A 21929-nucleotide genomic window follows, 5' to 3' on the forward strand; every position below is an offset into this window, starting at 1 on the left:
TTTCATCCCATAATTATTATTGTTGTTCTTCTCTACACCGTCCTGTTTGTCAACATCTTTCTGGTAATGGACTGACCAGAACTGAAGGTAAAGTTCTAAAGGAATCCATACTTGGTTTGCCCCAGTTCACAAATATCTCCCTAGTTCTCTAGAACTTTCTAAAACTAATGATCCAGTGTCTCTGTCAGCTATTTTCCCTTAATACCTGAGGATTCGTGTTATCTACTTGTAGTTTTACATTCATTCACATTTTCCAAATATTCCCTTATCTCTACTTTATTAATAGCCATTTTGCAAGATCTTCATTTAATTGTCCAGCTATATTTTCGTTTCTGTTCTTGTTAAAAAACAAAAGGAATTCAGTATCACATCCATTTTTGTCTCATCATTGCCTCCTAATATGTTAATGGGCCTTCTTTTTTTCTGCTAATTCTTTCTCTTCTGATATATTGCAAAAGCCATTTTTATTTCCTTTTACACTCTTTCGATAGCATTAACTTATTTTGCATATTTGCTCCTTTTTCCTTAATCCACTGTTAATATTTTTGTTCGGTTACCTCTCCATTTTCCATTGAGTCTGGTTGGTGATCTCTAAGCAGTTCCTTGTAAAGCTACAGTGGCAGCTGGTGGCTTCTTGAATATTTACTTGTAGGGGTAATAGTAGTATGCTGCACCTTAATTATGCTGGGTTTTTTTGATCCTTAAGGCTGCTTCCACAGTGTTGGATTTTCATACTTCTCATCACACCTTATTCACCAGCTTTCTTAGTTCTTCAGACTTTGCCTTCCTGAAATCTAGTAGCCTTGTACAGCTACTTTCTGTGAAACCTTTCCTTTTGATGGTGAATTCAGAAAATTTTTAGTCTCTGGTCTGTTATTTTCTCATTCTGAATCTGTTCCTCCCTCTCAGTACAAAGTAGATCAAGGATAGCTTCTCTTTTGACATGATTCTATCAATTCTTTCTGTTAGCATTTCCCAACTCTGAAAGTGCATCATGTATAATTACTCTAGGTGATTGTTTTGCATCAACTCCATAGTTCTGCACCTGTTCGGTTTTCCCTATTTTATTAGAATCTCCAGACAAGATCATACTGAAAGTTTTACTGCACCTCTTGATCAGAAAAGTGATATTATTTGGAAAAGAAAATTGTAATATGTATCAAGTGTTGACAAAATATACATAATAATTGTAAATGGTGCAACATCAAATTGGGAAGTACATTCAGTAAGATCCAGATAGATTAGTATTAGGCCAATAAAGTTTAATATCTTCATAAATAATCCCGAAGAAGATTTTATGTGGACACCAAGCTAGGAAAGATTGCACATACATTAAAAAAAAGATGGGAGAAAGTACAGAATGCAAAAACAAATGGAATGGAGAACATAAAGAATTCTTCTTTAAATTTGATTCAACTTAATAACAATTTTTTTTCAAAGGCACATTTGAAGTGCTCCTTAATTTTTATCCGCTTGCTAGTCTGTGAAAGAAATGTTGACCAACTAAGAATGTCATTTAAATGTAAAATGATAAAAGGGCTTGATACACAGCTGTGAGGTTAGGAAGACTTAATTTAGTGAGAACAGCTTTGAGGCCTGTTTTGTAGTCAGAAAGTAGGCACACATTTATATGCACTGTGAATGTACATAGCTGCGAATGCACGCAATGACTGTCTAGTCATGTGTGCATCCAAATTCCAGATTTGCATGTACATATATAGTTGTGCCTGCGCACAGGAAGCACATATTTACAAAGCGTGCAACTGTTTTCTGATCAAGACCTAAAATGACTAAGGGGGATTTTGCTATCTATCTACATCATAGATACTTGAGAAAATAAGGAAAGAGGAAACATATTTATTTAAGTGAACTATGGGTAATAAAATTAAAATAGCATGGCTGTTACCCAAGGGCTGATTTGATTGGGTCATTCCCCTCTCCCAAAGGAAGGGTCCCACACTTTGAATGAGAAGATTGATGCAAAGCATCCATTTGCCCACAAAAGTCCCATGAGTTTGCAGTGTGGTTGCAGTGCAGGCCCACTGCTGCCTGCACATCAATCCATTGAATAGTGAAGCATCCACAGAGGGGCTTTTGTGTGTATGGGGGAAGGAAAGAATGGTACTATGATCCAAGATCCACTCTATCCCAGTCCTACTTGCCCTCTGATGGTGGGAGAAAGTTCTAGCCCTAAATGCATAGCTCACCTGGGTGAAGTCAGTTGGAGTGTCACACAGCCAGCATCTCTGAAAATCCACCCTATGTTCTTCCTTCTAGTTCCTGTGTAATTAATATGGATGCTGTAAAATTACTACTTAAGTTAGATTGGTGTTTCTTAATCACTGGTTCACAGCCCCTGGGGGAAGGGTCACAAAAGGCAATCAAGGTTGGGTGCAGGTTATTAAAAGTTTTGTTGCAATCTAACTAAGAAAATCTCTCCCTCCCAGATCATGTATTCTCTGTCATTCTCTCTAAACACATCCACAAATAAATTGCATAGGCTTAGCATGATTACCCCTTAAACTTTTTTATCCCTTCTTTTATAATAAATTTAAGGGGGTTGAGAAAATGTTTAACTTCATACAAGGGATCGCCACCCTGAAAGGTTGAGAAATGCTGAGCTGGAGGCTAATACAATAGCTAGTAAAACAGATGTTTAGCATAAGTGGTATCTGTTTGGCAATGAAACTAAAGTGTGGTACTATGATGATTTTATCAGTGCCTGTAGCAACCCATTTCTATTGTGGCTGTATGAAAACGGAGCTAAAAAAATAATGGTATTATGGTGATTTACTGTGAACACCCAACTTTCATAGAGCAACACATTGTTTTTAACCTCCAAACCATTATGGCTTCCAACTTTCCCAATTTAAAATGGTGCTGTCATCAACTCTGTTAAGCTTAAAAAATGATCTGCAATCTTGGAATCATAAAAATTAGAGATCGGAAAGACCAGTTGGAATATCTTGCCCACATGCTGTGGTAGGATTGTAAACTGCAATATGGAATCAAAGCAAGTGCTGCCCAGTGAGAGTCTGGTTCATCTGATCTGAACTCCCAGCATTTTACAGGCTCACCCATTAGCACCATTCTTGTGTTGTCAAGAATGTATTTCCCAATGCCTATATATTCAGTCTGTGATTCTAAAGGCTGTGGGAGGCAGCACTGTGTCTAGAGGTTGGAAAAAGAGGACTGAGAGAAGATCTAGGTTCTTTTACCAGCTTTTCTACTGGCTAACTGTGTAACTGTGGGCACTTAGAGTTTCTGTGCCTCAGTTTCCATATCTGTAAAATGGGGATAGTAATACTACTCACCTTTGTAAAGTACTTTGAGATCCCCCAATGGAGGGGCCATAGAGTTGAGAAATATTGTTATTAAACTATTTACACTCAAGTTCAACCTAGCTTTACATTTTCTTAATGACAAAATTTGCATCACTTCCCTTGGAAGACTGTTCTACAGTATAATAGACCTCAGCGTTAAGAGATTTCTCTAGATAGCTTAAATTTTCCTGTGTTCATTTGTACACCCACCCTAAAGAGTTGCTGTCTCTTCTTAGCATCTGCAATCTTGAGATAATCATAAGCAGTTATCATAGCCCGGTCCCCCTTCATTATCATTCTCCAAGCCAGTGTATATATTTAGTTCTTTTAACTCTTTCTTCCTAAGTTTATTCCTCCTCGTAAGTCTTGCCTTAAGGATGCCAGCAATGTGTTTTATTTTAATTTTACGCTGCAGCAAAGATTCAAAATAAAATTATCCCACAAATGCCAAATTATGGAACTAGCCAATGCACATACTGTGACTGGAGAAAATGTGCATGAGTGATTTATTTTTTTTCTACAAGTGAAAAGTCGCTAAAATCTTCAGCAGAGCTTCATTAATGCATCTGCAAATGTCCAAATACTTCTCTGCATGCCCAAAAATGTGTGAAAATGGGTAATAAATATTGAATGCAAATAAGCCCATTTGAGTGTGCAATTACCTTATTTACACATGCAAACATGCAAAGGATGCACCTGATTATTTTGCAGATGCCTCAATGGAGAGCCGCTGAAAATTTGTTCAGTAAGACAGGTGTGTGTTTAGTTTTAAATTGCTGCCGCAAATGTCAGGTTACAATGAAATGTGGCTGGAATCCTTAAAGAGGGACTTTCTTTTTGGAGAAAACTTGCAAATGTATTAGACTGAAATATAAATCATTTTAATCTGCCCATGATTTTAAATTTATTTTCTTACACTGATTGCTAATGAGCAAAAATATTTGTGCTTTTTAATGAGGGCTTTTTGTCATCCTGCTGTGAAGTCACAATGCTGCATTTCTGGTGCCACTGTATAGCAGTGGGGTGTGACGTCATAAATGCAGGATTACAACTTCACCATTGTGCTGTGGGGAAGAAAACCCTTCTTAAAATATCATATCCTTGAATAACAGCAAAGGGAACACAGAAAATTACTGGCCAAGTAAATTTCTTTTTGTGTAAATGTTCTCTCTTTTCAAGTTTGCTTCTGTGTGAATATCCCTCTTTAAGGTAAGGCCTTCAGTATGGGGAAAATGTCAAGGTAGGTCCATTTTTAGGCCTAATAACCTGGAGATATTCTTTCAGTCTCATAATATATTTCCATTCAGTCATCCTGGTGCATGGGAATCAGCATTTAGCAGAGGGGGATGGAAGGGGCTATACTGCATGCTTTTGCATGAAGTGTTACTGCTAAGATCAAATATTGGGTAGTGTGGGCTTGAGACCTCAGACACTCATGTACCATTGGTAAAACACCGTTGCATTATGTTCTCCTCACCCCCATGCTGTCCTTTCAGGATTCTTTAACCAATGAGCTCTTTTCTCAGAGTGATGCTGTTGTTATGGCTAATACTGGTGTACAAATAAAGAATTGGGGACATTAAAGATTTTATACCTATCAACATTGGTTGGTTGGTTTGTTTGTATATTTTATTCTGATAAATGTATCTCTGTTAGAGAGACAGAAGTGAAAATGGAGGGAAAACCAACTTTGGGCTTTATCTACAGGTGGCTAATATTTGTTAGCATCTAACTATTTCTCATTTCTGGTGAGACCCAAGATGTACAAGACCCTACCAATGAGTGTTAAAGGTGGGAGTTAAATTTTAAGGGCAGTGGGGTAGCTGCAAGATACAGCACTTCCCCTCCTCTTAAATCACTGGTTCAAATCCCACACAGGTTTATAGTTATTAAAAACAATTACCTGCTGATGGTTAGGTGGTGAAATGACTTGTTAATAATCTCAGCTCCCAGGGCACAGCTGCCATCATCACAAAAACGTTGTTGTAATTGGCAACATCAACAGATTTGGTCTGGGTACCGAATGACCTTGGAGATCAGACATCTCACTGTGGTCTCTTTGGGATAGAGTTGAGACATGCTGAAGGACAGCGTGGAGATCTTTGTGCCGCTTTTACATGTTCCCTTGATAGAAAGAGGGCTTCAGTCTCCAAGACCAAGTAATCTGGAACCTGGTTTTTAACCACTACATCCTTTCAGGATTGAGGGATAAACCTTTTTAGCGAGTGTTATCCAAATAATTTTGGTGCCATTCCATACAGTGTAAGAAGCAGATCATAAAGTAAAAGCAAAATGACATTTTAAAGGACTCCACTATTCCTTGGTTAGATGAACAAAGGTCCATTTTCCCAGCAGTTGCCTGTTTATTGGTCTTCATGTATTTATTTATTTGATCTCTTATTCTTTTGAGTGTCAGTGCCTGGGACAGCTGTTTTTGGCTTTGATTGCCACAACACTGTAGAATAACAGAAGTATTAAAGCTAGTTCCCAGCACTGCAGTTTCCCAAATATTTATAAGTTAAACAATTATTATTATCCTTCTTTTGATTCTGTACAGGGGGCAGAGTAGTGTTTGTTTCTTTGCTTTTGCATATTCCTCATAGTCTTGTAATATTAAAATATTCTCATTCTGAATTATTAAATTCAGTTTATTTCTGCGTTTCACTGTCTCTTCACTTTACATTTGCTATTGTGCCTCTTGGGATGGGCAGCAGGAAGCGTCTAGTTTTGCTTTTGGGCTTCTTCAGAATAACATTGATTCCATTTCACTTTTTAGCTGCTTACAGCCCTAGTGCTATTTTTAGAAAATTATGTGAACCATGGATTCTTATTATTGTGGCCATTTCCAGTGCATTCTGAGGCACTCACACAGATGTGTCTTATTTATATGTTAATACAGATGATAAATTAAGTGCCTAATTTGGGCTTGCTCCTGTTCCTATTGAAGTTAATAGTAAAACTCCAACTGATTTCAAGAAGAGCCCTAATTCATGTGGCTGGACCCATTACATTATCAATACCCCAGTCCAAGAGTCAGAAATTTAAAATCTCTGAGGAAAAGCTACAGCCTCCACTATTTCCCTAAACATTTTAACCAGAGCCATTGTAGGCTGACGTATGCACAGAGCTCTCACTTGAGGAGGAACTTGTAGAAGGACAATATGATTCACCTTGCAAAAGTATGGGAGGGCTGAATGTTAGAGGTGATATTTGAGAAGGACAGGAGAAGAGAGGCTTATTAAATGCTGCCCACCTTGCAGGATTTTAGAGCCTGAGCTCCAGCCCAAGACTGAAAATCTACGCTACAAATAAAGAGCCCCTTAGCCTGAGCCCCTTAGCCTGAGTCAGCTGGCATGGGCCAGCTGTGGGCTTTTAATTGCTGTATATGCATACCCATAGAGTACCGAAGCTGCAAGATGTCGCAAGGATTGGAAGCAACGTGCAGTGATGCATGACTGTGCTGTGATGTTTTTAAAATATCCATTAACTTTGGGGGCAAATGTGCTCGCTGGTAAAAGCTGAGTGGTCTACCAAATCTGTATTTAAAACAAAACAAAACAAAACAAAAAAGAAATCACACTTTATATAGATATCTCCTTAATACTGTGTGACTTTTATTAAAAAATATATAATTTCCAAGGGGTTAGTAAATGATTAGCAGAAGTTATAAACATGGTACAGACATGAGAAATGTTACAGAGGTTGTTATAAGCACATCTGTGGAAAGTGCTATTGATGGCTATAGTCAACCTGTTGATCTATAAGAACCTATAATAATGCATTAACTATATATTAAAATACCTATAATTAAAAATGCATCATTAACATAAAGTTAATATAAAGACCTGCAAGTTGCCAGTGCTGCTGGCTGGAATTAGTGATGAGCAAATGAACTGGAATTTCAGTGCATTTTCATGTCCAAAAAAAGCTCAGGTGTTCATTTGAACCTCCTTGGACTTAATAGTGGACTGGAAATCTCACAAAAACAAGCTGTCTTGTGAGATCTTCAGCAGAAGAGCTGCTGTACTGGTATTTTGCCATTTCTGCTACCAGTTTCAGTTATAACCTAGAAGCATGTGGAAATACTTAGATATTATGTAATGCTTCATTAACTGAACTATTTCAAACCTTAACATTTTGTATTCATTTGGTTTGTGATCTGGTTTGAGTTGATTCATATTTTATCTCTACTAGCAATAAGCCATTCTAGCATTGTATTTTGTGTTCTGCTCTGTGTCTTTTAAAAGGAGTTATTAGTCCCTGAGATATAGGAAAACTGTATCAATTGTATTAACATATTATCATTTTCAATACATTTGTTAAAGTGCTTTCAATTCCCATTTCATAGCAGATGGGACACTAATGGAAGATGAGCAAAAACCGGTTCCGATTCTAGAACATTTTATAATGCATAGAAGATTATTTTTAGAATCACTGCATATTATATAAACCACTGACAACAATTGATAAAGAAAGTCCTGATTCAGCAAATAACTTCATAGATTCATAGATTCCAAGGTCAGAAAGGACCATTGTGATCATGTCATACCTCCTATATAACACAGGCCCCAGAACTTCCCCAAAATAATTCCTGGAGCAGAGCTTTCAGAAAAACATCCGATCTTGATTTTAAAATTGTCAGTGATGGAGAATCCACTACCACCTTTGGTAAATTGTTCCAATGATTTATTATTCTCACTGTTAAAAAACTTATGCCTTATTTACAGTCTGAATTTGTCTATTCATCTTCCAGCCTTTGCATCATGTTATAACTTTGATAGATTGAAGAACCCATTATTAAATATTTGTTCTCCATGTAGATACTTATAGTCTGTAATCAACCTTCTCTTTGTTAAGCTAAATAAATTGATCTTCTTAAGTCTCATCACTTTTTATAATCCAGTAATCATTCTTGTGGATCTTCTCTGAACCCTCCTCAATTTATCAACATCCTTCTAATTGTGGGCACAAGAACTGAACATAGTATCTCAGCTGTGAAACACTGTAGTAAATATAGAGCTAATATAACCTCTATACTCCTACTCCAGATTCCCCTGTTTATGCATCCCAGGATCATATCAGCTTTCTTAGCCACAGCATTGCAACTTGGGAGCTCATGGTCAGCTGATTATCCATTACGACCCCCACATCTTTTTCAGAGTCTCTGGCCTGGTCTATGCTTGGAGAACCTCTTAGTAATTAACATTTTCTGCTGGAGAATGGTAAGCTACCAGCTGCTCTCAAATGTCTAGGGTTTCAAATAACAAAGTGAGTGAAAGTCTTCATCCTCATGACCTATCCCAGAATAAAACCTTTATTATATATGAGCAAGATCTCCAACACAAATCCTGAATAACTAGGCCATGTGCTGAGAAGGTTGGGGGGGGGGACAGGATCCTCCCCTGCCACTATGTTGCATTGCTGCTCCATGGCCACTATTGCAGGCCCAAAAGAATGGCCGATTGATATGTGTAGTCGTCATTCTCCTAGCATATGGCAGTGCTGCCCCCACTGCATATCCTGCCTGCACAATGGAACAGCACCAGTTTCATTGCATTAGGGCCATCTGTTCATGGAAGAGGGGCACAGAAACAAGAGATTGTTTATATGTGGTTACACTTTATGTATTCAGAAATGTTCATGTAGTGAAAAGCCTACTGCAGGTGGAGTAGAAGACAGGAAGTGTCCACTCGCAGTGTTCTAGTCGTGGAGACGCTTCAGATAAGAGAGAGATGAAGCATTTACTAGCAGCATTTGCTTCAGGGTTGTGTTTCATGATATTTTTGCCTTCGTGGTAGGTTAAACCACAGAAGGCAGAATAACTCTTTAAAGTTCAATTTTTCCCTTCAAGTTAAAAACAAGATAGCTCATGTTAATAATGGCCCAGCAGACCCACTGACAGGAATTCCAGGCTCCAGGGCAAAACAGTCAATGGCCTCCCTAGAAAGAGATGGCTGAGGTCTGAGTGGTCTTCCGCTGGAAATTTTTACTTATTTATTATGTGCCCTACAGGTTCCTGGGCAGCTGATGTTGTTATTTTTCTGATGGTAGTGCTTGAGACTTGTGTTGTGTTTAGAAATCACAGGGGTATATGGGAAGGCTAACTGAAGATTATTCTGGAACGAGGAACATTCTAGGCCTTAAGGACACTCAATTGCAATACCATAGATGCAGCTGCATTAGTGGTAGCAGCCACAGGACATGGGCGCTCCAGTGTAGACAGGGTTTGGATGGCAGCCAGAGATTTTACCACTGTGCTGGTAAGATCTGCTCTGAGCAGGGTTAGATAAGATAAAGTTCTGGTGCCCTGTTTACATTGTGGTGGGAGATGTGAAGGGCAAGGGGTGGGGGAGATATAACCCAAAATAAACACAGCCTATGAGGATGAAATAGTGTTTTGAAGTTCACAGTGTTTTTCTTATGTATCAAAGCTCTCTGCTTACAAAATAAATGAAGTTGTTCTGGTGTCAGATGCTTTTTTGGTGGCTTGTGTCATTCACATTGTATTATAAAATCTAGACTTCGCCAAGTGATTCTAGAATATAAATCTAAATTTTCGGGTGATCTTAAAAATTAATTATGTCAACTTTGCATAATAGCTAATATCTGTGCAAGGCAACTACTTTTGCCATGTTTTTTAATATGCTGTTTTAGCACTGCTTGCACCCATGTGGCTCTGTTCTTTGATCTTGCCAGCTCTCACAAGTTAAGCAGGATCAGACTGGTTGGTATTTGGGTGGGCAAAATGTAAAGGAAAACCCAGCACAGTGGAAGAAGTAGTGACTCTCAGTACGTGGCTCTCTCTCCTTTGAGGCCTTGTTCAGGTCTCCACTATAAACGTATGGTCCACAACCCTGAGCAACGCAGTTCAGGTACTGATCTAACCCATTGGGTAGACAGCGCTATATTAACGGGAGAGCGTGTCCCATCGACATAGATACTGCCTCTTGCGGAGGTGAATTAACTCCACCAACGGGAGAAGCTCTCCCATCAGCATAGTAGCGTCTTCCCAGCGCTACAGCGGCACAGCTGCATCGTTTTAAGTGTAGAAAGTGTCTTTCTTGCCAAAAATGGTGTGTTTTATCATGGGATAAATAATACACATTAGCTCTTCTGTAAAGTCCTAGTGGAGACAAGGCACTGTAGTTTTAATGTGAAGTAAACTAAACTAAGTCAGCCACATGTGTTGTATCTCACCTTACCAGCTCATGGAGTATGGTGTTGATCTCACCTTACCAGCTCATGGCAAAAACTACAGGGCCTTGCCTGTCATCCATTTTGATTTTACAACACATTAACTATATGTGTTAGTTATCTCCTGAAAAAAACCAAAACAAAAACAAAACCCTCTTTTGCAGTAATGGCATAGCCTTAGTCAGCACTAAACCAATGTGGTGACAGGGAATAGTGAGTCTGGAGGGTGCTCACAGTTAATGAGTGAGATGTATAACTGACCATGAAGGGTCCAGTGGCATTTTTGTGTCTGTGCACATGCAAGTGTTTGAGCTGCTAAGCTTGGTGTCCTGGCCATATTCCAGCATGAGTCATTTTCATACATTCTTCTGAGTAATTAGTAAATTCTTGGGTCCCTTCAGTTGGATAGGGTATTTCCCTCCACTTTCTGTTGTGTAATGTTCCATTCCAGAGGTGGTTACAGTTTACTAGTGGGCAACGTTATCCTTCTTAAATACAAACATCTGTAAACTTGTGTGATGCTAAAGAGAGGTGGCTGAGCATCAGTAACTAAGATCTGAGTTGGATATAAGTACTTGTTTCATTCCTGGCTGGCTATTAAAACTTTTAATAAAAGCAGTTTTCTTTTCACTTTTCATTTGTTCCCAGTGAAATCTGAAGTGATTATTTTTTCACATTATATGCAAAAAACAACATAGGATCAGAACACACTGTTCTCAGATTAAAAGATAAGGATGTTAGTATATTCATAAAAACTGGGTACTTTGGTTCAAAACCCTTCACTGGTAATAACCTTTAGATGAAGTCATTGAGCTAATGATTGTTTAAGGAGTATGTGCCTGATTCTTGCAGCTCTCCTACATGAAAAGATCAGTTGCCAGACTGAAAACTCTTAATTTGTAAAGCTATTCTGTTAGTTTAGCCAAAGACTATATAGTTCATATTTTGTACTTCCCAAAAAGAAGGGATTTAACAAATATTTTGCTTTATAATACCAAATTGGATTCTCTGTACATGCAAATACTTTTTAAAAGCATCACAATAGTCAACACAAAGCTGAGCTTGTTTTTTTCAGCCTATTTTTCTCAGCATTAATACTGAATCTTCTGTAAATGTAGAATGAGTGGAGTGTGAAAATAACTGCTGCTTTACAGTTATTGCCAGCCCTTTAGAAACTGTTTTGCATTGGTGAAAGGAGGTTCACTGATTGGTATGAAGTGATCCTCTGCCTGCGCTGCGGTTTTTGTTGTCACACAAAAGAAAGGTGAATGAGAGGGCAGTGATGCCTGAGGTTAGCCACAGTACCTTGTGCTTAGCACCGATATGTTTGATGTCTGCAGTTTCCATTACTCTTGAACAAAATCATCTGAAAATGTTATTGGTGAGATGATAAGCCGAAAATACTGAGAACACTGACTCAGTAGGTCTTGGTTACTCTTCTCTTAGGGTTGCTGGCTCAACCCTGGAGTCCATACTCATTCTCACTCAGACAAAATTCTCACTGGAACCATTGGGACTTCAAGACATGGGGCACTGACATTAAGGAAGGTGTAGATCTTTGATAGTTCAGTATTCGCTGGTTCTTAATTGAAAGAGGCTGAGAATAGAAAGGAAATCCTCTCTGTCTGGTACATATTATGTCTTTGGTATGACTTTAATGAGATTCTTATCTGAAAAAGAAGTAATGAGCTATGGATTTGGTCCATTTTTAGCTTATCAAGGGCTCAATCATATAAAGTGGCTGAGACCACTCAATTCCCACCAAAGTCAGTATAACCATACCCAACATTTGCATCAAAAATTCTAAGCCAGTCATTCCATGTTACTGTATCTCTGTTAATACCAAGAAGTTGGATAGGAGCCTTTTAAATTACACAAGTGTTTAATATACATTGAATGGTGCAGCCATTCCTGCCACACCTATTCCTGCTGCAGTGATGCCTTGTGCTCCTGTGGCTGCAGGCGGAAAAGGGAAGGAAGTAGCTCCAAATTCAGTACATACATCAGTATTCTGCTTGGGATGCTGCTGCCATACCCACATACAGCACTAAAATGGTTTCATGCTTTAGATCCTCAAAAGAGCTGCAAACTTCAGGAATGTATTATGGGCTGAGAAAACTTGGGAGGAGTCAAATATTGCTGTTGACAGGGATAGGGCAAAATACAATACGTGTTTCATTGGATGTCTATGCTTATAGCAGCTGTCTGCATGTGGTGGGCAATGATGGTGACATCTCAGTCTACTGTGGGCGTGGAAAAGCTTACTGCATATTTCTGTACGCCAGAATGTCCCCATTCTAGAGGATTGTAGGGTAGTGTCACTCTTCCTCTTAAGCGTGATCTGCATTTATTTGTTTCAATGTGTGTTTCTGGCCACACTTACTTCCACTTACTACACACACTGGGCCAGATTCTGCTGCCATTGCAATTCTGAACAATCTTGCCATTGATATCACTGGAATAGGATTAGGCCTATTTTTTCTCATCATGTATGGACTGCAATGAGTTTTCCTATGCAGCATGATTTTATAGTACATTTTTTTCAAATCCTAGCCATTTCTGTATCTTTTCATTTCAAAGTGAAACATGGGGCGTTTACAGTTCAGGTTTGCCTCAAATGGATTTTGGAAGAAAATTGAATGCAAAGAGTTCTAATCTTCTTACTATATTCTCACGCCCCAGAACTTCAAATTAGATGGAGTTTGTATTGTAGTTTAGAAAGAGAGTTTTATATTTTATTGACTCTGAGTTCACGATCATCAACAATTGTATGTGCTGACACGTGATCTTTATCCTTGTCACTTGAAAGCTTGTTACATGTTTGCATTTCTTTTGGTTTTCTACCCTTGTTGCTGTGACTGTAAATAGAAAATTCACTGTTCACCTAAATGACTGTACAGTACAGAAAGTGAAAATACAACCAGTGTGGAAGAAAAATCACTGTGCAAATAATCCATGTTCAGTGCATGCTCATTAACTTGTGTGAAGTTCATCTTAATCACTTACTAACTGCATAAACACAGTGTTTAAAATGGTCTGAAAAAAAGTGTGTTGGCGAAGTCTTTCAGAATCCCAGCCAAAATAAATTGTCATGCACTTGGTAAAACGCTGCTTAAAGTGTGCCCCTCAGTGACCCCGCTCAATTAAAAACAAATTTTTTTTTGCCAGGTCTGCAACCCTTTGTGACCCCATCCACTTTCCGCATTGCCTCTAGAGATTCAAGACAAAAAATAGCATTTTTAAACATGAAGACGGGCTCCCTTGCATAAACCAACATATGTCATTGGAGACATCTGACTAACAACAGTGTTCCTTGAGTGAGGCAGTCTTTTACCAATTTGTTGTGTCTGTAGCCTTTTGAGCAGCACTGGTAACTTTAGGTGAAATTAAAAATGGCCCTCACTCTTGCAAAATGTGATAGTCTATAAATGTCATTTGATCCTTATTAAGATTACATTCAGTTGTCTTACTTAGTTTAATTTTTAGTGTTATATACCTGATCAGGTAGTCACACCACTGTGAGCCCACCAAAGGATAAACAGGGTCACATTAGGTCAGTGCTTGGAAGTAAGTTCTCAAGAGCATATGTGCTACAAGAAGTGATAATGGTGATTAAGCAGGTGGCACTCTTCCTTTGGATCTTTTCTAGGTAGAAGGGGCACTGTGCTGCTGGGGATGGACATCTTCCAGATGAGTTATAAAACCAAGGTCCTGATCGCCTGTGGTGATTAAAAGTCACAAGGCACTTTTCATAAGAATAGAAGTGTTAATGCTGGGCATTCAGTCAAAATCAAAATGGTTGGTATTTTCTGCCTTCCTGCAGTTTCAGCAGGGCATACTATCCTTCACTTTCTGGCAGAAACTGTTATGTAGTTGCTCTATCTCTGATTCATTGGTACAGTTGACTTGGGTTGGACACACATTGTCCACACAGACAACTGAGATAAAAATGCAATTTCTGAAACCAAGCGGACTTTCTTGTGGCGTATGCTGGATGAGAGGTCAGTTCGCATGGACAGATGTGTTCCCCTTGGGCTTCTGCGCAGAAGCCTGACTCCCATCCCATGCCACCTGCCAATTCCTCTGTGACTTCTAGTACCCTCCTGGTTTTGCTGCCTTGGTAGGTCCCCTGAGGGAATCCCACTGTTGCCAACTCTCACTATATTGTCAGAATCCTGCGATATTTGATGTTTTTCTGAAAGCTCCTGGAGTCATGTGATTATATGATTTTTAAGCCAATCTCAAGGTTTTTTTGGAGCCTTACTCATGATGTTTGAATGCCTAGGATTGGCTCTACTGGAGTCCAATTCCCTTTGTATACTTCTTACTCTACAGCTTGCCCACGGGTGATTGGCTGTGAGTACCCAATGCTCAAAGTGTGAACATAGGACAATATGCATCAATAAGGTTTTTTTTCATTTAACATTTTAAAGGCAGTGCATGTGGTCTTATATAGTATCTTCAGAAGTCCCATTAGCAGGTAGGAGGATTTATGCATGTTATTTACTGCCCATCATTTAGAAAATCCTGTAGCGTACAAATGGTAAAGAGACAACACTTAATTTTAAATAAGGGAGTTATTTTGCTATCACAGATAAATTATATAAAATCCTTGCAGCCAAAATAGAGTATACTAGTTACTATGTCCATTTTACAGATATGAGAAAAGTCAGTTACATGAAATAAAGAAAAATATTTTTCTACTGCATCGGAGTTCATCAGCTAAACAATACTTTGATGGATATATTCTCCCATTAGCATTAGCAAGAGTTACTATATATATATATGTATGTATGTATGTATTGAAAGGAGATACATATACTATTTTTGGTATGTAATCTATTTCAAATATGATTTGACACAGTACATTGTAAGTCAAATTGCTACTATATTTCTGGTATCATCTTAATCTCAAAAACATCTATCTGATTTTAGGATTGATACAAAACCAGTTTTAAAATGTCAGCTTTGCCTCTATTGAATAGTTTGGTTCAGTTGTAACTATTCTGAAATGTTTCATGAAACATAGCAAAAGAATAGACAACCATAAAAGGACTAAACAAATAAAAATGCCTATTCCTTTCAACGATACTGTGCACACTTGAAATATGACTGTATTAATATGGAATGCAAGCACACTGCAGAGCTCAGGAAACTGGTAATGAAGGATGGAGCTTTTTACCTCTCAATCACCTCTTCAAGCCATGTCTCTGTGGGTAGTGACTGACCGTAGTCGCTATCATGTGGTTCAATGACCTAAGTGAAACTAGTTGGTGTTCTTAGTCCAGCTCCTTGTCGGAAGATGTCCAAATCACAACAACTATTGCCAAGGAAAGACCAAGAACTAAATGGCCATCGGGTCTTAGAGTGAAATCCTGGCCCATTGAAGTCAATGGGAGCTTTGCCACTGTTTTCAGTGGGGCCAGGATTTCAGCCCTAGACCTGATTCATCCAGATCATATTGGCAAGGCAGCATGGGGAATTGAATTGAATTGAATTGAATTGCCTGTGCTGAGCCTCCAAGGTGCTCAGTTTAGGACCTGTCATGAGCTCTACATTTAAATTTTAAAGACAAATGTAACCAGATAAGTTAGGGCTGAAGAAGTTTGTCTTGTGGGGAAGACAACTCACTTTAAACCTGTCAAGGGTGATGCCATGAAGACCATACAAAAATGTAAGAGTAGGCCATACTGCTTACCATACCGTTCCTTTTATAATGAATCTTAATCTCAGCTTCCTGCTTTCTCCTCATATCACTACCCCATCGCTCTCCAGAGACCAGTGGAGTTCACTGAATTTATTATAATATTTGCTTCTGTGGCCTCCCTTGGTAGCTTATCCCATATGTTTGTTATTCTTTGTGTGAAGTAGCTTTTCTTTATCATTTCAGAAAATTCTGCTTATTTCAGTCCCACAAAAAAGCAGTTTTTATGTTGACTAGTTTTTGTTTATTTCATCACTCACTCACCTTTTTATACTTTCCTCCTCAGAAAACCAAAAGGGATGTAAATAACTTTGATCAAGACTTTACACGAGAAGAGCCAGTATTAACGCTAGTGGATGAGACAATTATAAAGCAAATCAATCAAGAAGAATTTAAAGGGTTCTCTTATTTTGGAGAAGAGCTACTGCCATAGTCAGCAGTAGGCTGCCAGATGAATGATGCTGCAAGAAGTGGTCCTAAGAAGATCATCCAATTACTGAGACTCAGTAGATCAAGAACTACTTCTTTTACTATGAACCCGTATCCCCATTTAAACTATATATTTATTATTTTCCTTTAATCTTCTGATCTGAAGGCACTCTTAATTTCTATCTCACAAACAATGCAAAACAATTTTGTATCAGAAATTGTAGATGTAACACACTGCCGTGCTTTTGCAATTTGCAACCTCATAAAGTCTCCCAGAAAGGGCACAATTTGGATCTTTTCATGAAACAAAAAGAGCCATGCTGTTTTAAAATAGAAATTTAGCAGGTTTTAGGTCTCATCCCACAACAGTACATAATTGCTATACATCCTTAATTAAGAATGAGAGAGAGCCATTTCTTCTGCACTGGTGATTACAATGAAGCTTGTACTCAAATGTGGAGAAGACGATTAGACACAGTTTTGTGATAATTGAAAAAGTTTCTTAGATGTGCAATTATTGATCTCATTTACTTTAACTTACTGGGCTGCAAGCATAATGTAAAACTATCCACCAAAAGAAGGCTTAGCTAATTTTTCATGAAAATTAGTTATGAATAAAAAGAATCATGAAGATAACTTAAAAAGTTGCTTAAAATAGGATCAGATACTTTATAGACAGATATTAAAGGGCTAAAGTATAAGAGTTGATCAGTTCTCCGAAAGCCTATAATAGCTTTAAAGAAGCTACATAGGTTTACTGCAAATTTGACAGGTAATTGGGTAAACATTACTTTTCTTTCTTAGTAAAGGTTTGTACCCAAAGCAAACATGCCATTGATGTAATGGCAGGCATGGAGGTGTTTTAAATTACATTTTTCTTAAAAAAATAATAATAGAATTTGTTTTAGTCCATTGTATTCAATTTAAATGATAACGACCCTGCTTAATTATGTGTATTTATTTTTCACAGCAGTGTGTTACTTTTGCACACTTTTACAAAACCATAATACTTCTGTTTTTTAATGTTGAAAATCTAATATGAAATCTGTGCTCTCAGAATAACACAAAACAATTTTTAACATGGATTATGTGAAAGTGTGTTGAAAGACTGAAGATCAAACGTTCAAAAACTGACATTACTGAAAGATGTAAATTGATTTTCTTGTGTATTAATTGAAATGGTAACTCATGTGGACAATATTACTAATGTGAAGTTACCTCTTGTAGATATGCTAACAGTGTTATGTACTTATATTTCCAGGAGTACCCTGTGTTTTTTGTGTACATGTATTGCTGAGGTCATTTTATTATATATTTTACTGGACTGAGTGAGCAGATAATGGAATCCATTTTAATTGTTGCACATGGATTTCCAGCTGCACAAAAAATATATATACTTGTGACTGGCAAAGTGGCACTTAAGAAGCTTTTTTGCCTTTTGTACAGGTGAGATTTTGTATATAGTGTTTGCTGCAAGGCCTGTGGAATTCATTGAATATAGAGGTATCAACTGCTGCATGTTCAGGCATATTATAAAACCTTTAGTCTATGAAAGAATAATTATAATAATGTCCATGTGCAATACTCTGTATGTGTATTGGTTCAAGTTACTGTCAGAGAGATGAGGTTTTTTTGTTACAAAAGATGTAGACATATATTAAGCTATACTAAATCTCTTGTATAGTTCTCTTCAACTCTATTATGATGTGATAGAGCTAGGAAAGAGAAAGGAATGTTACAAATTGTGGTGGACAAAGTGTGAGTCATTGGCTTTAAGAGAGAAATCTTGGTCTCAAGCAAATGAGTGTGTGTCAATTATGCGTCTGGCTGCTCATAGCCTTTGTTACTGATGACAACATTCAGTTCCATTTTGTTTTTTTAAAAACTCAGGTGTAATTATTATATATATTCTTATGATGATTTCAAAATATTAAATATTATGCTATATCAATTCATGTGTTGTCTGGCCTACAGGTGTAATAATGGATCAAGCCTTTAGATTAATTTAATTTATCTTCAGTAAATTTATGTACTGGGAAAAGACTAGCTTCTGGAGTTGAGTACAAGCACAGAAACATCTTAAAGATTACATCATCTCATTTTTTTAAGGAAACTGTTGTAACATTGCCCATACGTTTTCATGTGTCACTACTGGCTCAGTATAGTTTTCACCACAGTTAGCTTTGGACATCCAGGCAAGAACTGATCACAGTGCTAAGTGTTCTTTTACATAGGTGAAGAGACTGGCTATTAAGAAAAAATATTGCCTAGCGCACTACTGTTTGAATAAAATTAGAGGCATTTATACAAAATTATTAGCATTTCTTTTTGGGGAATAAATACATTCCACAAAGCTGTTGTGAGCAAACTGTTTAGAACACTCCTGTTTCTAGCGTGAAAATCATTAACAAACATTTCTATTACAAGAGGCCTTGGCACCTGCACTGTTTTGTAAGGATGCTAAGTGAAAAGTCAAGGAGGTAAAACTTTTGCTTGGGCAGATGTTTCTTCAGTACAAATAAATAGATCTTCTGTCTGGGGTTTACATTAGGAGATTTGTCTGTTACCTTGAACATTTTTTAAAGATAACTCTTAAAAATGGACATGCTGTTACATTTCTGTAAAATCTTTCCTGCTCTTTTTTTGTAAAATGAGTGCAAAATGCCAAAAAAAAAAAAAAAAAAAAAAAGAAGCAGCAGAGAAGAATCCACTGTTACTTGTTTTTCTCCCATATAGATTTTATAAAAAGTGGAAATGTCTTTTCCATAGAGTGAAAAATAATTAATTCTCTCCAAAAAAAGCAAAAAAATTACCTCTTTTTAAATTATGTGCAGAATAGCTCTGGTTAAATATAAAATGTATACAGTTTTGTTTTTGTTTTTTTTTTTGAGGGGAGTGGGGGGGTTGGTGTGGCTTTATTTGTACAGGATTTCTTTTTCTTATGGAAGTAATTTGAATCTCTTGCCATTCATTAGTGTTATTTCACCGTAAACATTATTACTGTGCCAAATGTACTGTATTCAAAAGGATGTGAATGTGTATTGTTTCAGAACCTAATAAATACAATGATGTTACATCTTATTTTTTCTACGTCTTCATGAGCATTTCCAATGGAAGAAGAAAACATTCTTGACAGGGGTGAAAAAAGAATACTTTTTATTATGTGCAATATAAAATGCTGGGATTTTTTGGTTGGTTGGTTTTTATGGGGGTGGGACATTTTGTAAAGGGGGACTGGATAAATAAGGACCTAATCATAAGAGGCACTGAGCACCCTCAATTCCCACTGATCTCACCTACATGTGAGGTTGGGCAGTAAGGCCCCACTCCAGCAGAGCACTCAAACATGAGCGGGTGAGGAGTTGTTGAAACATGAGCGGGTGAGGAGTTGTTGGCTTTAATAAGATTACTTATGTGTTTAACATGACACAGATTGAAATTATATTCTGGATTGGGACCTAAGAGCCTGTTTGAAATCTTTTTTAGCTATTTAATTTATTCCTTTAATATTTCACAGCCTGCCAAGTGCAAAAAATGAAGAAAAAGGGGATTGTATTGTTATACATAAATGTGAAAAGGTTTTAATTTGTATTAAATATAGTTGAATGGTTTGCCAGCCCAGAAAATACGCATGAAGGACAAACGATAAATTCTAAGCTATTACTCATTTCCACCATGTATGTAAATGTTCAGCCTCAGCATGTCGGCTACCAGCTTGTTGTCTTTGGCAGAGAGTTTTCAAATCCGCTTCGAACGCAGGCAAATATTAACTAGCTTAAAAACAGCATGTTCTGTAAGTTTCTCTTTTCTCTTCCCCTTCATTTTGTCCCTCACACTCAGCCTCCTCAATTCCACTCACCCTCAGCGACCTCGATGAACACACCAGAACTGCCCTGTTGATGGCTTTAAAGGGGCATTAATTAACAAAGACCATGCCAGAACATATTTTGCCAGCTAAACAATTATCAAGCAACTTGATATTTTGGATGTACAGTTGGAAGCTTGATAATTGTTTAGCTGGCTAGTGAGCTTGCACAGTACAAGCCAAGCAGCAAATCTGGGGAGGGGAGGGAGGGTGGTACATGACCCAGCATGTCCCCCCCATGTGTCACTTCTGTCCCCTAATACGTTGATCCCTGTCATGCTTTCTGTCTGTTTGTAGTTCTCCAGCTAATTTTTCACAGGCCTCTAAATAAAAAAAAAAAAAAAGATTTCTATGTTGGTGAATTGTAAAGCACGTGGATAGATATGCAACTCAGTCTGATTCACTGTACACACTGGGAGTGTTGTACTAAGCATGCATATATTTCAGAAGGATAGAATCTTTGTCAAATAGAATCTCTGAATGCATCTACCTACTTTTGTACCTCATCACCATAGTATCTGAACACCTCATGATTTTATTCTCAGAACACCACAGTGATTATCCTTGTTTTCACATATAGAAAACTGAAGCACAGAGCATATTAAATGACTTGCCTGAAGTCACATAAGAAGTTTGTGGATGATCTAGGAATTGAACCCACGTGTTCTTAATCCCCATCTGGGGCCTTATCCCACCCCCAGGCCCTTCTGAGTTTGTCACTTTTTTCTCATTAAACATTAAATGGAAATCTTTAAATATGCAGGTGCATGCAGCTAATTTTCTATTAATATTTACTTGGGTAGAAATAACAACAAGCAGGCTAGAAGGACCAAGTTTTGCCATGAGTTAAATGGATGCAACCCCACCAATATTCGTTTGGCTGTAATAGAAAATAATATATTTTTACTGTTTTCTCTGTGATGGAAACAATGTGCTAGTTAACAATGAAAGGGTGGAAAGTTATATCTCATTACCCAACCAGTTAGTTCAAATTATAGGATATTGGCCAATCATTCTGCTTCCAGGCAGTCGTCTGTCACAAGAGGCAGATGGAGAAGGGATATGAGATTGGGAAAATTTTGGAAAATATTTTCACTTTGAAGTTTTTGAGAAGAGCTGGTTTTGAAAATTCTCATGGCATTTTTTGCAGGCATTTTCCCTTTTTTCCTTTAAGAATCTTTTTTCTTCCTACTATTTTTCCCACTTAAAAGAAAAGAGAGAGAGGGCTGGATTTCTGTTTTCAACAAGCCCAGAAATTTAAAAAAAAACAACCAAAATTCTTCATGAAATTTGGGACGCATTTCCCAGAAACTGAAACCCTGGATGACTCCTCTGCTAACATGGGAGTGAAGAAAAGCAGTCAGGAGGCAGCGTGCAAGCACAGGTTCTTTGTGGAGGTGGGCTTGACTGCTAA

The 21929-nt window shown here is 37.7% G+C and overlaps 1 protein-coding gene across 1 annotated transcript in view; it reads left to right on the forward strand.

The window, feature by feature from the left end:
- PRKCE (protein kinase C epsilon) overlaps positions 1-19731 on the forward strand; it is a 154620-nt gene extending 134889 nt beyond the window's left edge. The window contains exon 13 of the mRNA XM_067565081.1: positions 16508-19731. Coding sequence (XP_067421182.1) covers positions 16508-16654 — 147 coding nt within the window. The 3' untranslated portion in view covers positions 16655-19731. The remainder of the gene's footprint in view (positions 1-16507) is intronic.
- Positions 19732-21929: the final 2198 nt, after the last annotated feature.

The sequence above is a fragment of the Emydura macquarii genome, unplaced genomic scaffold (genome assembly GCF_026122565.2).
Source record: "Emydura macquarii macquarii isolate MOO-44397 ecotype Brisbane River unplaced genomic scaffold, CSIRO-AGI_Emac_v2 contig_2676, whole genome shotgun sequence".
Classification (NCBI taxonomy): Eukaryota; Metazoa; Chordata; order Testudines; family Chelidae; genus Emydura; species Emydura macquarii.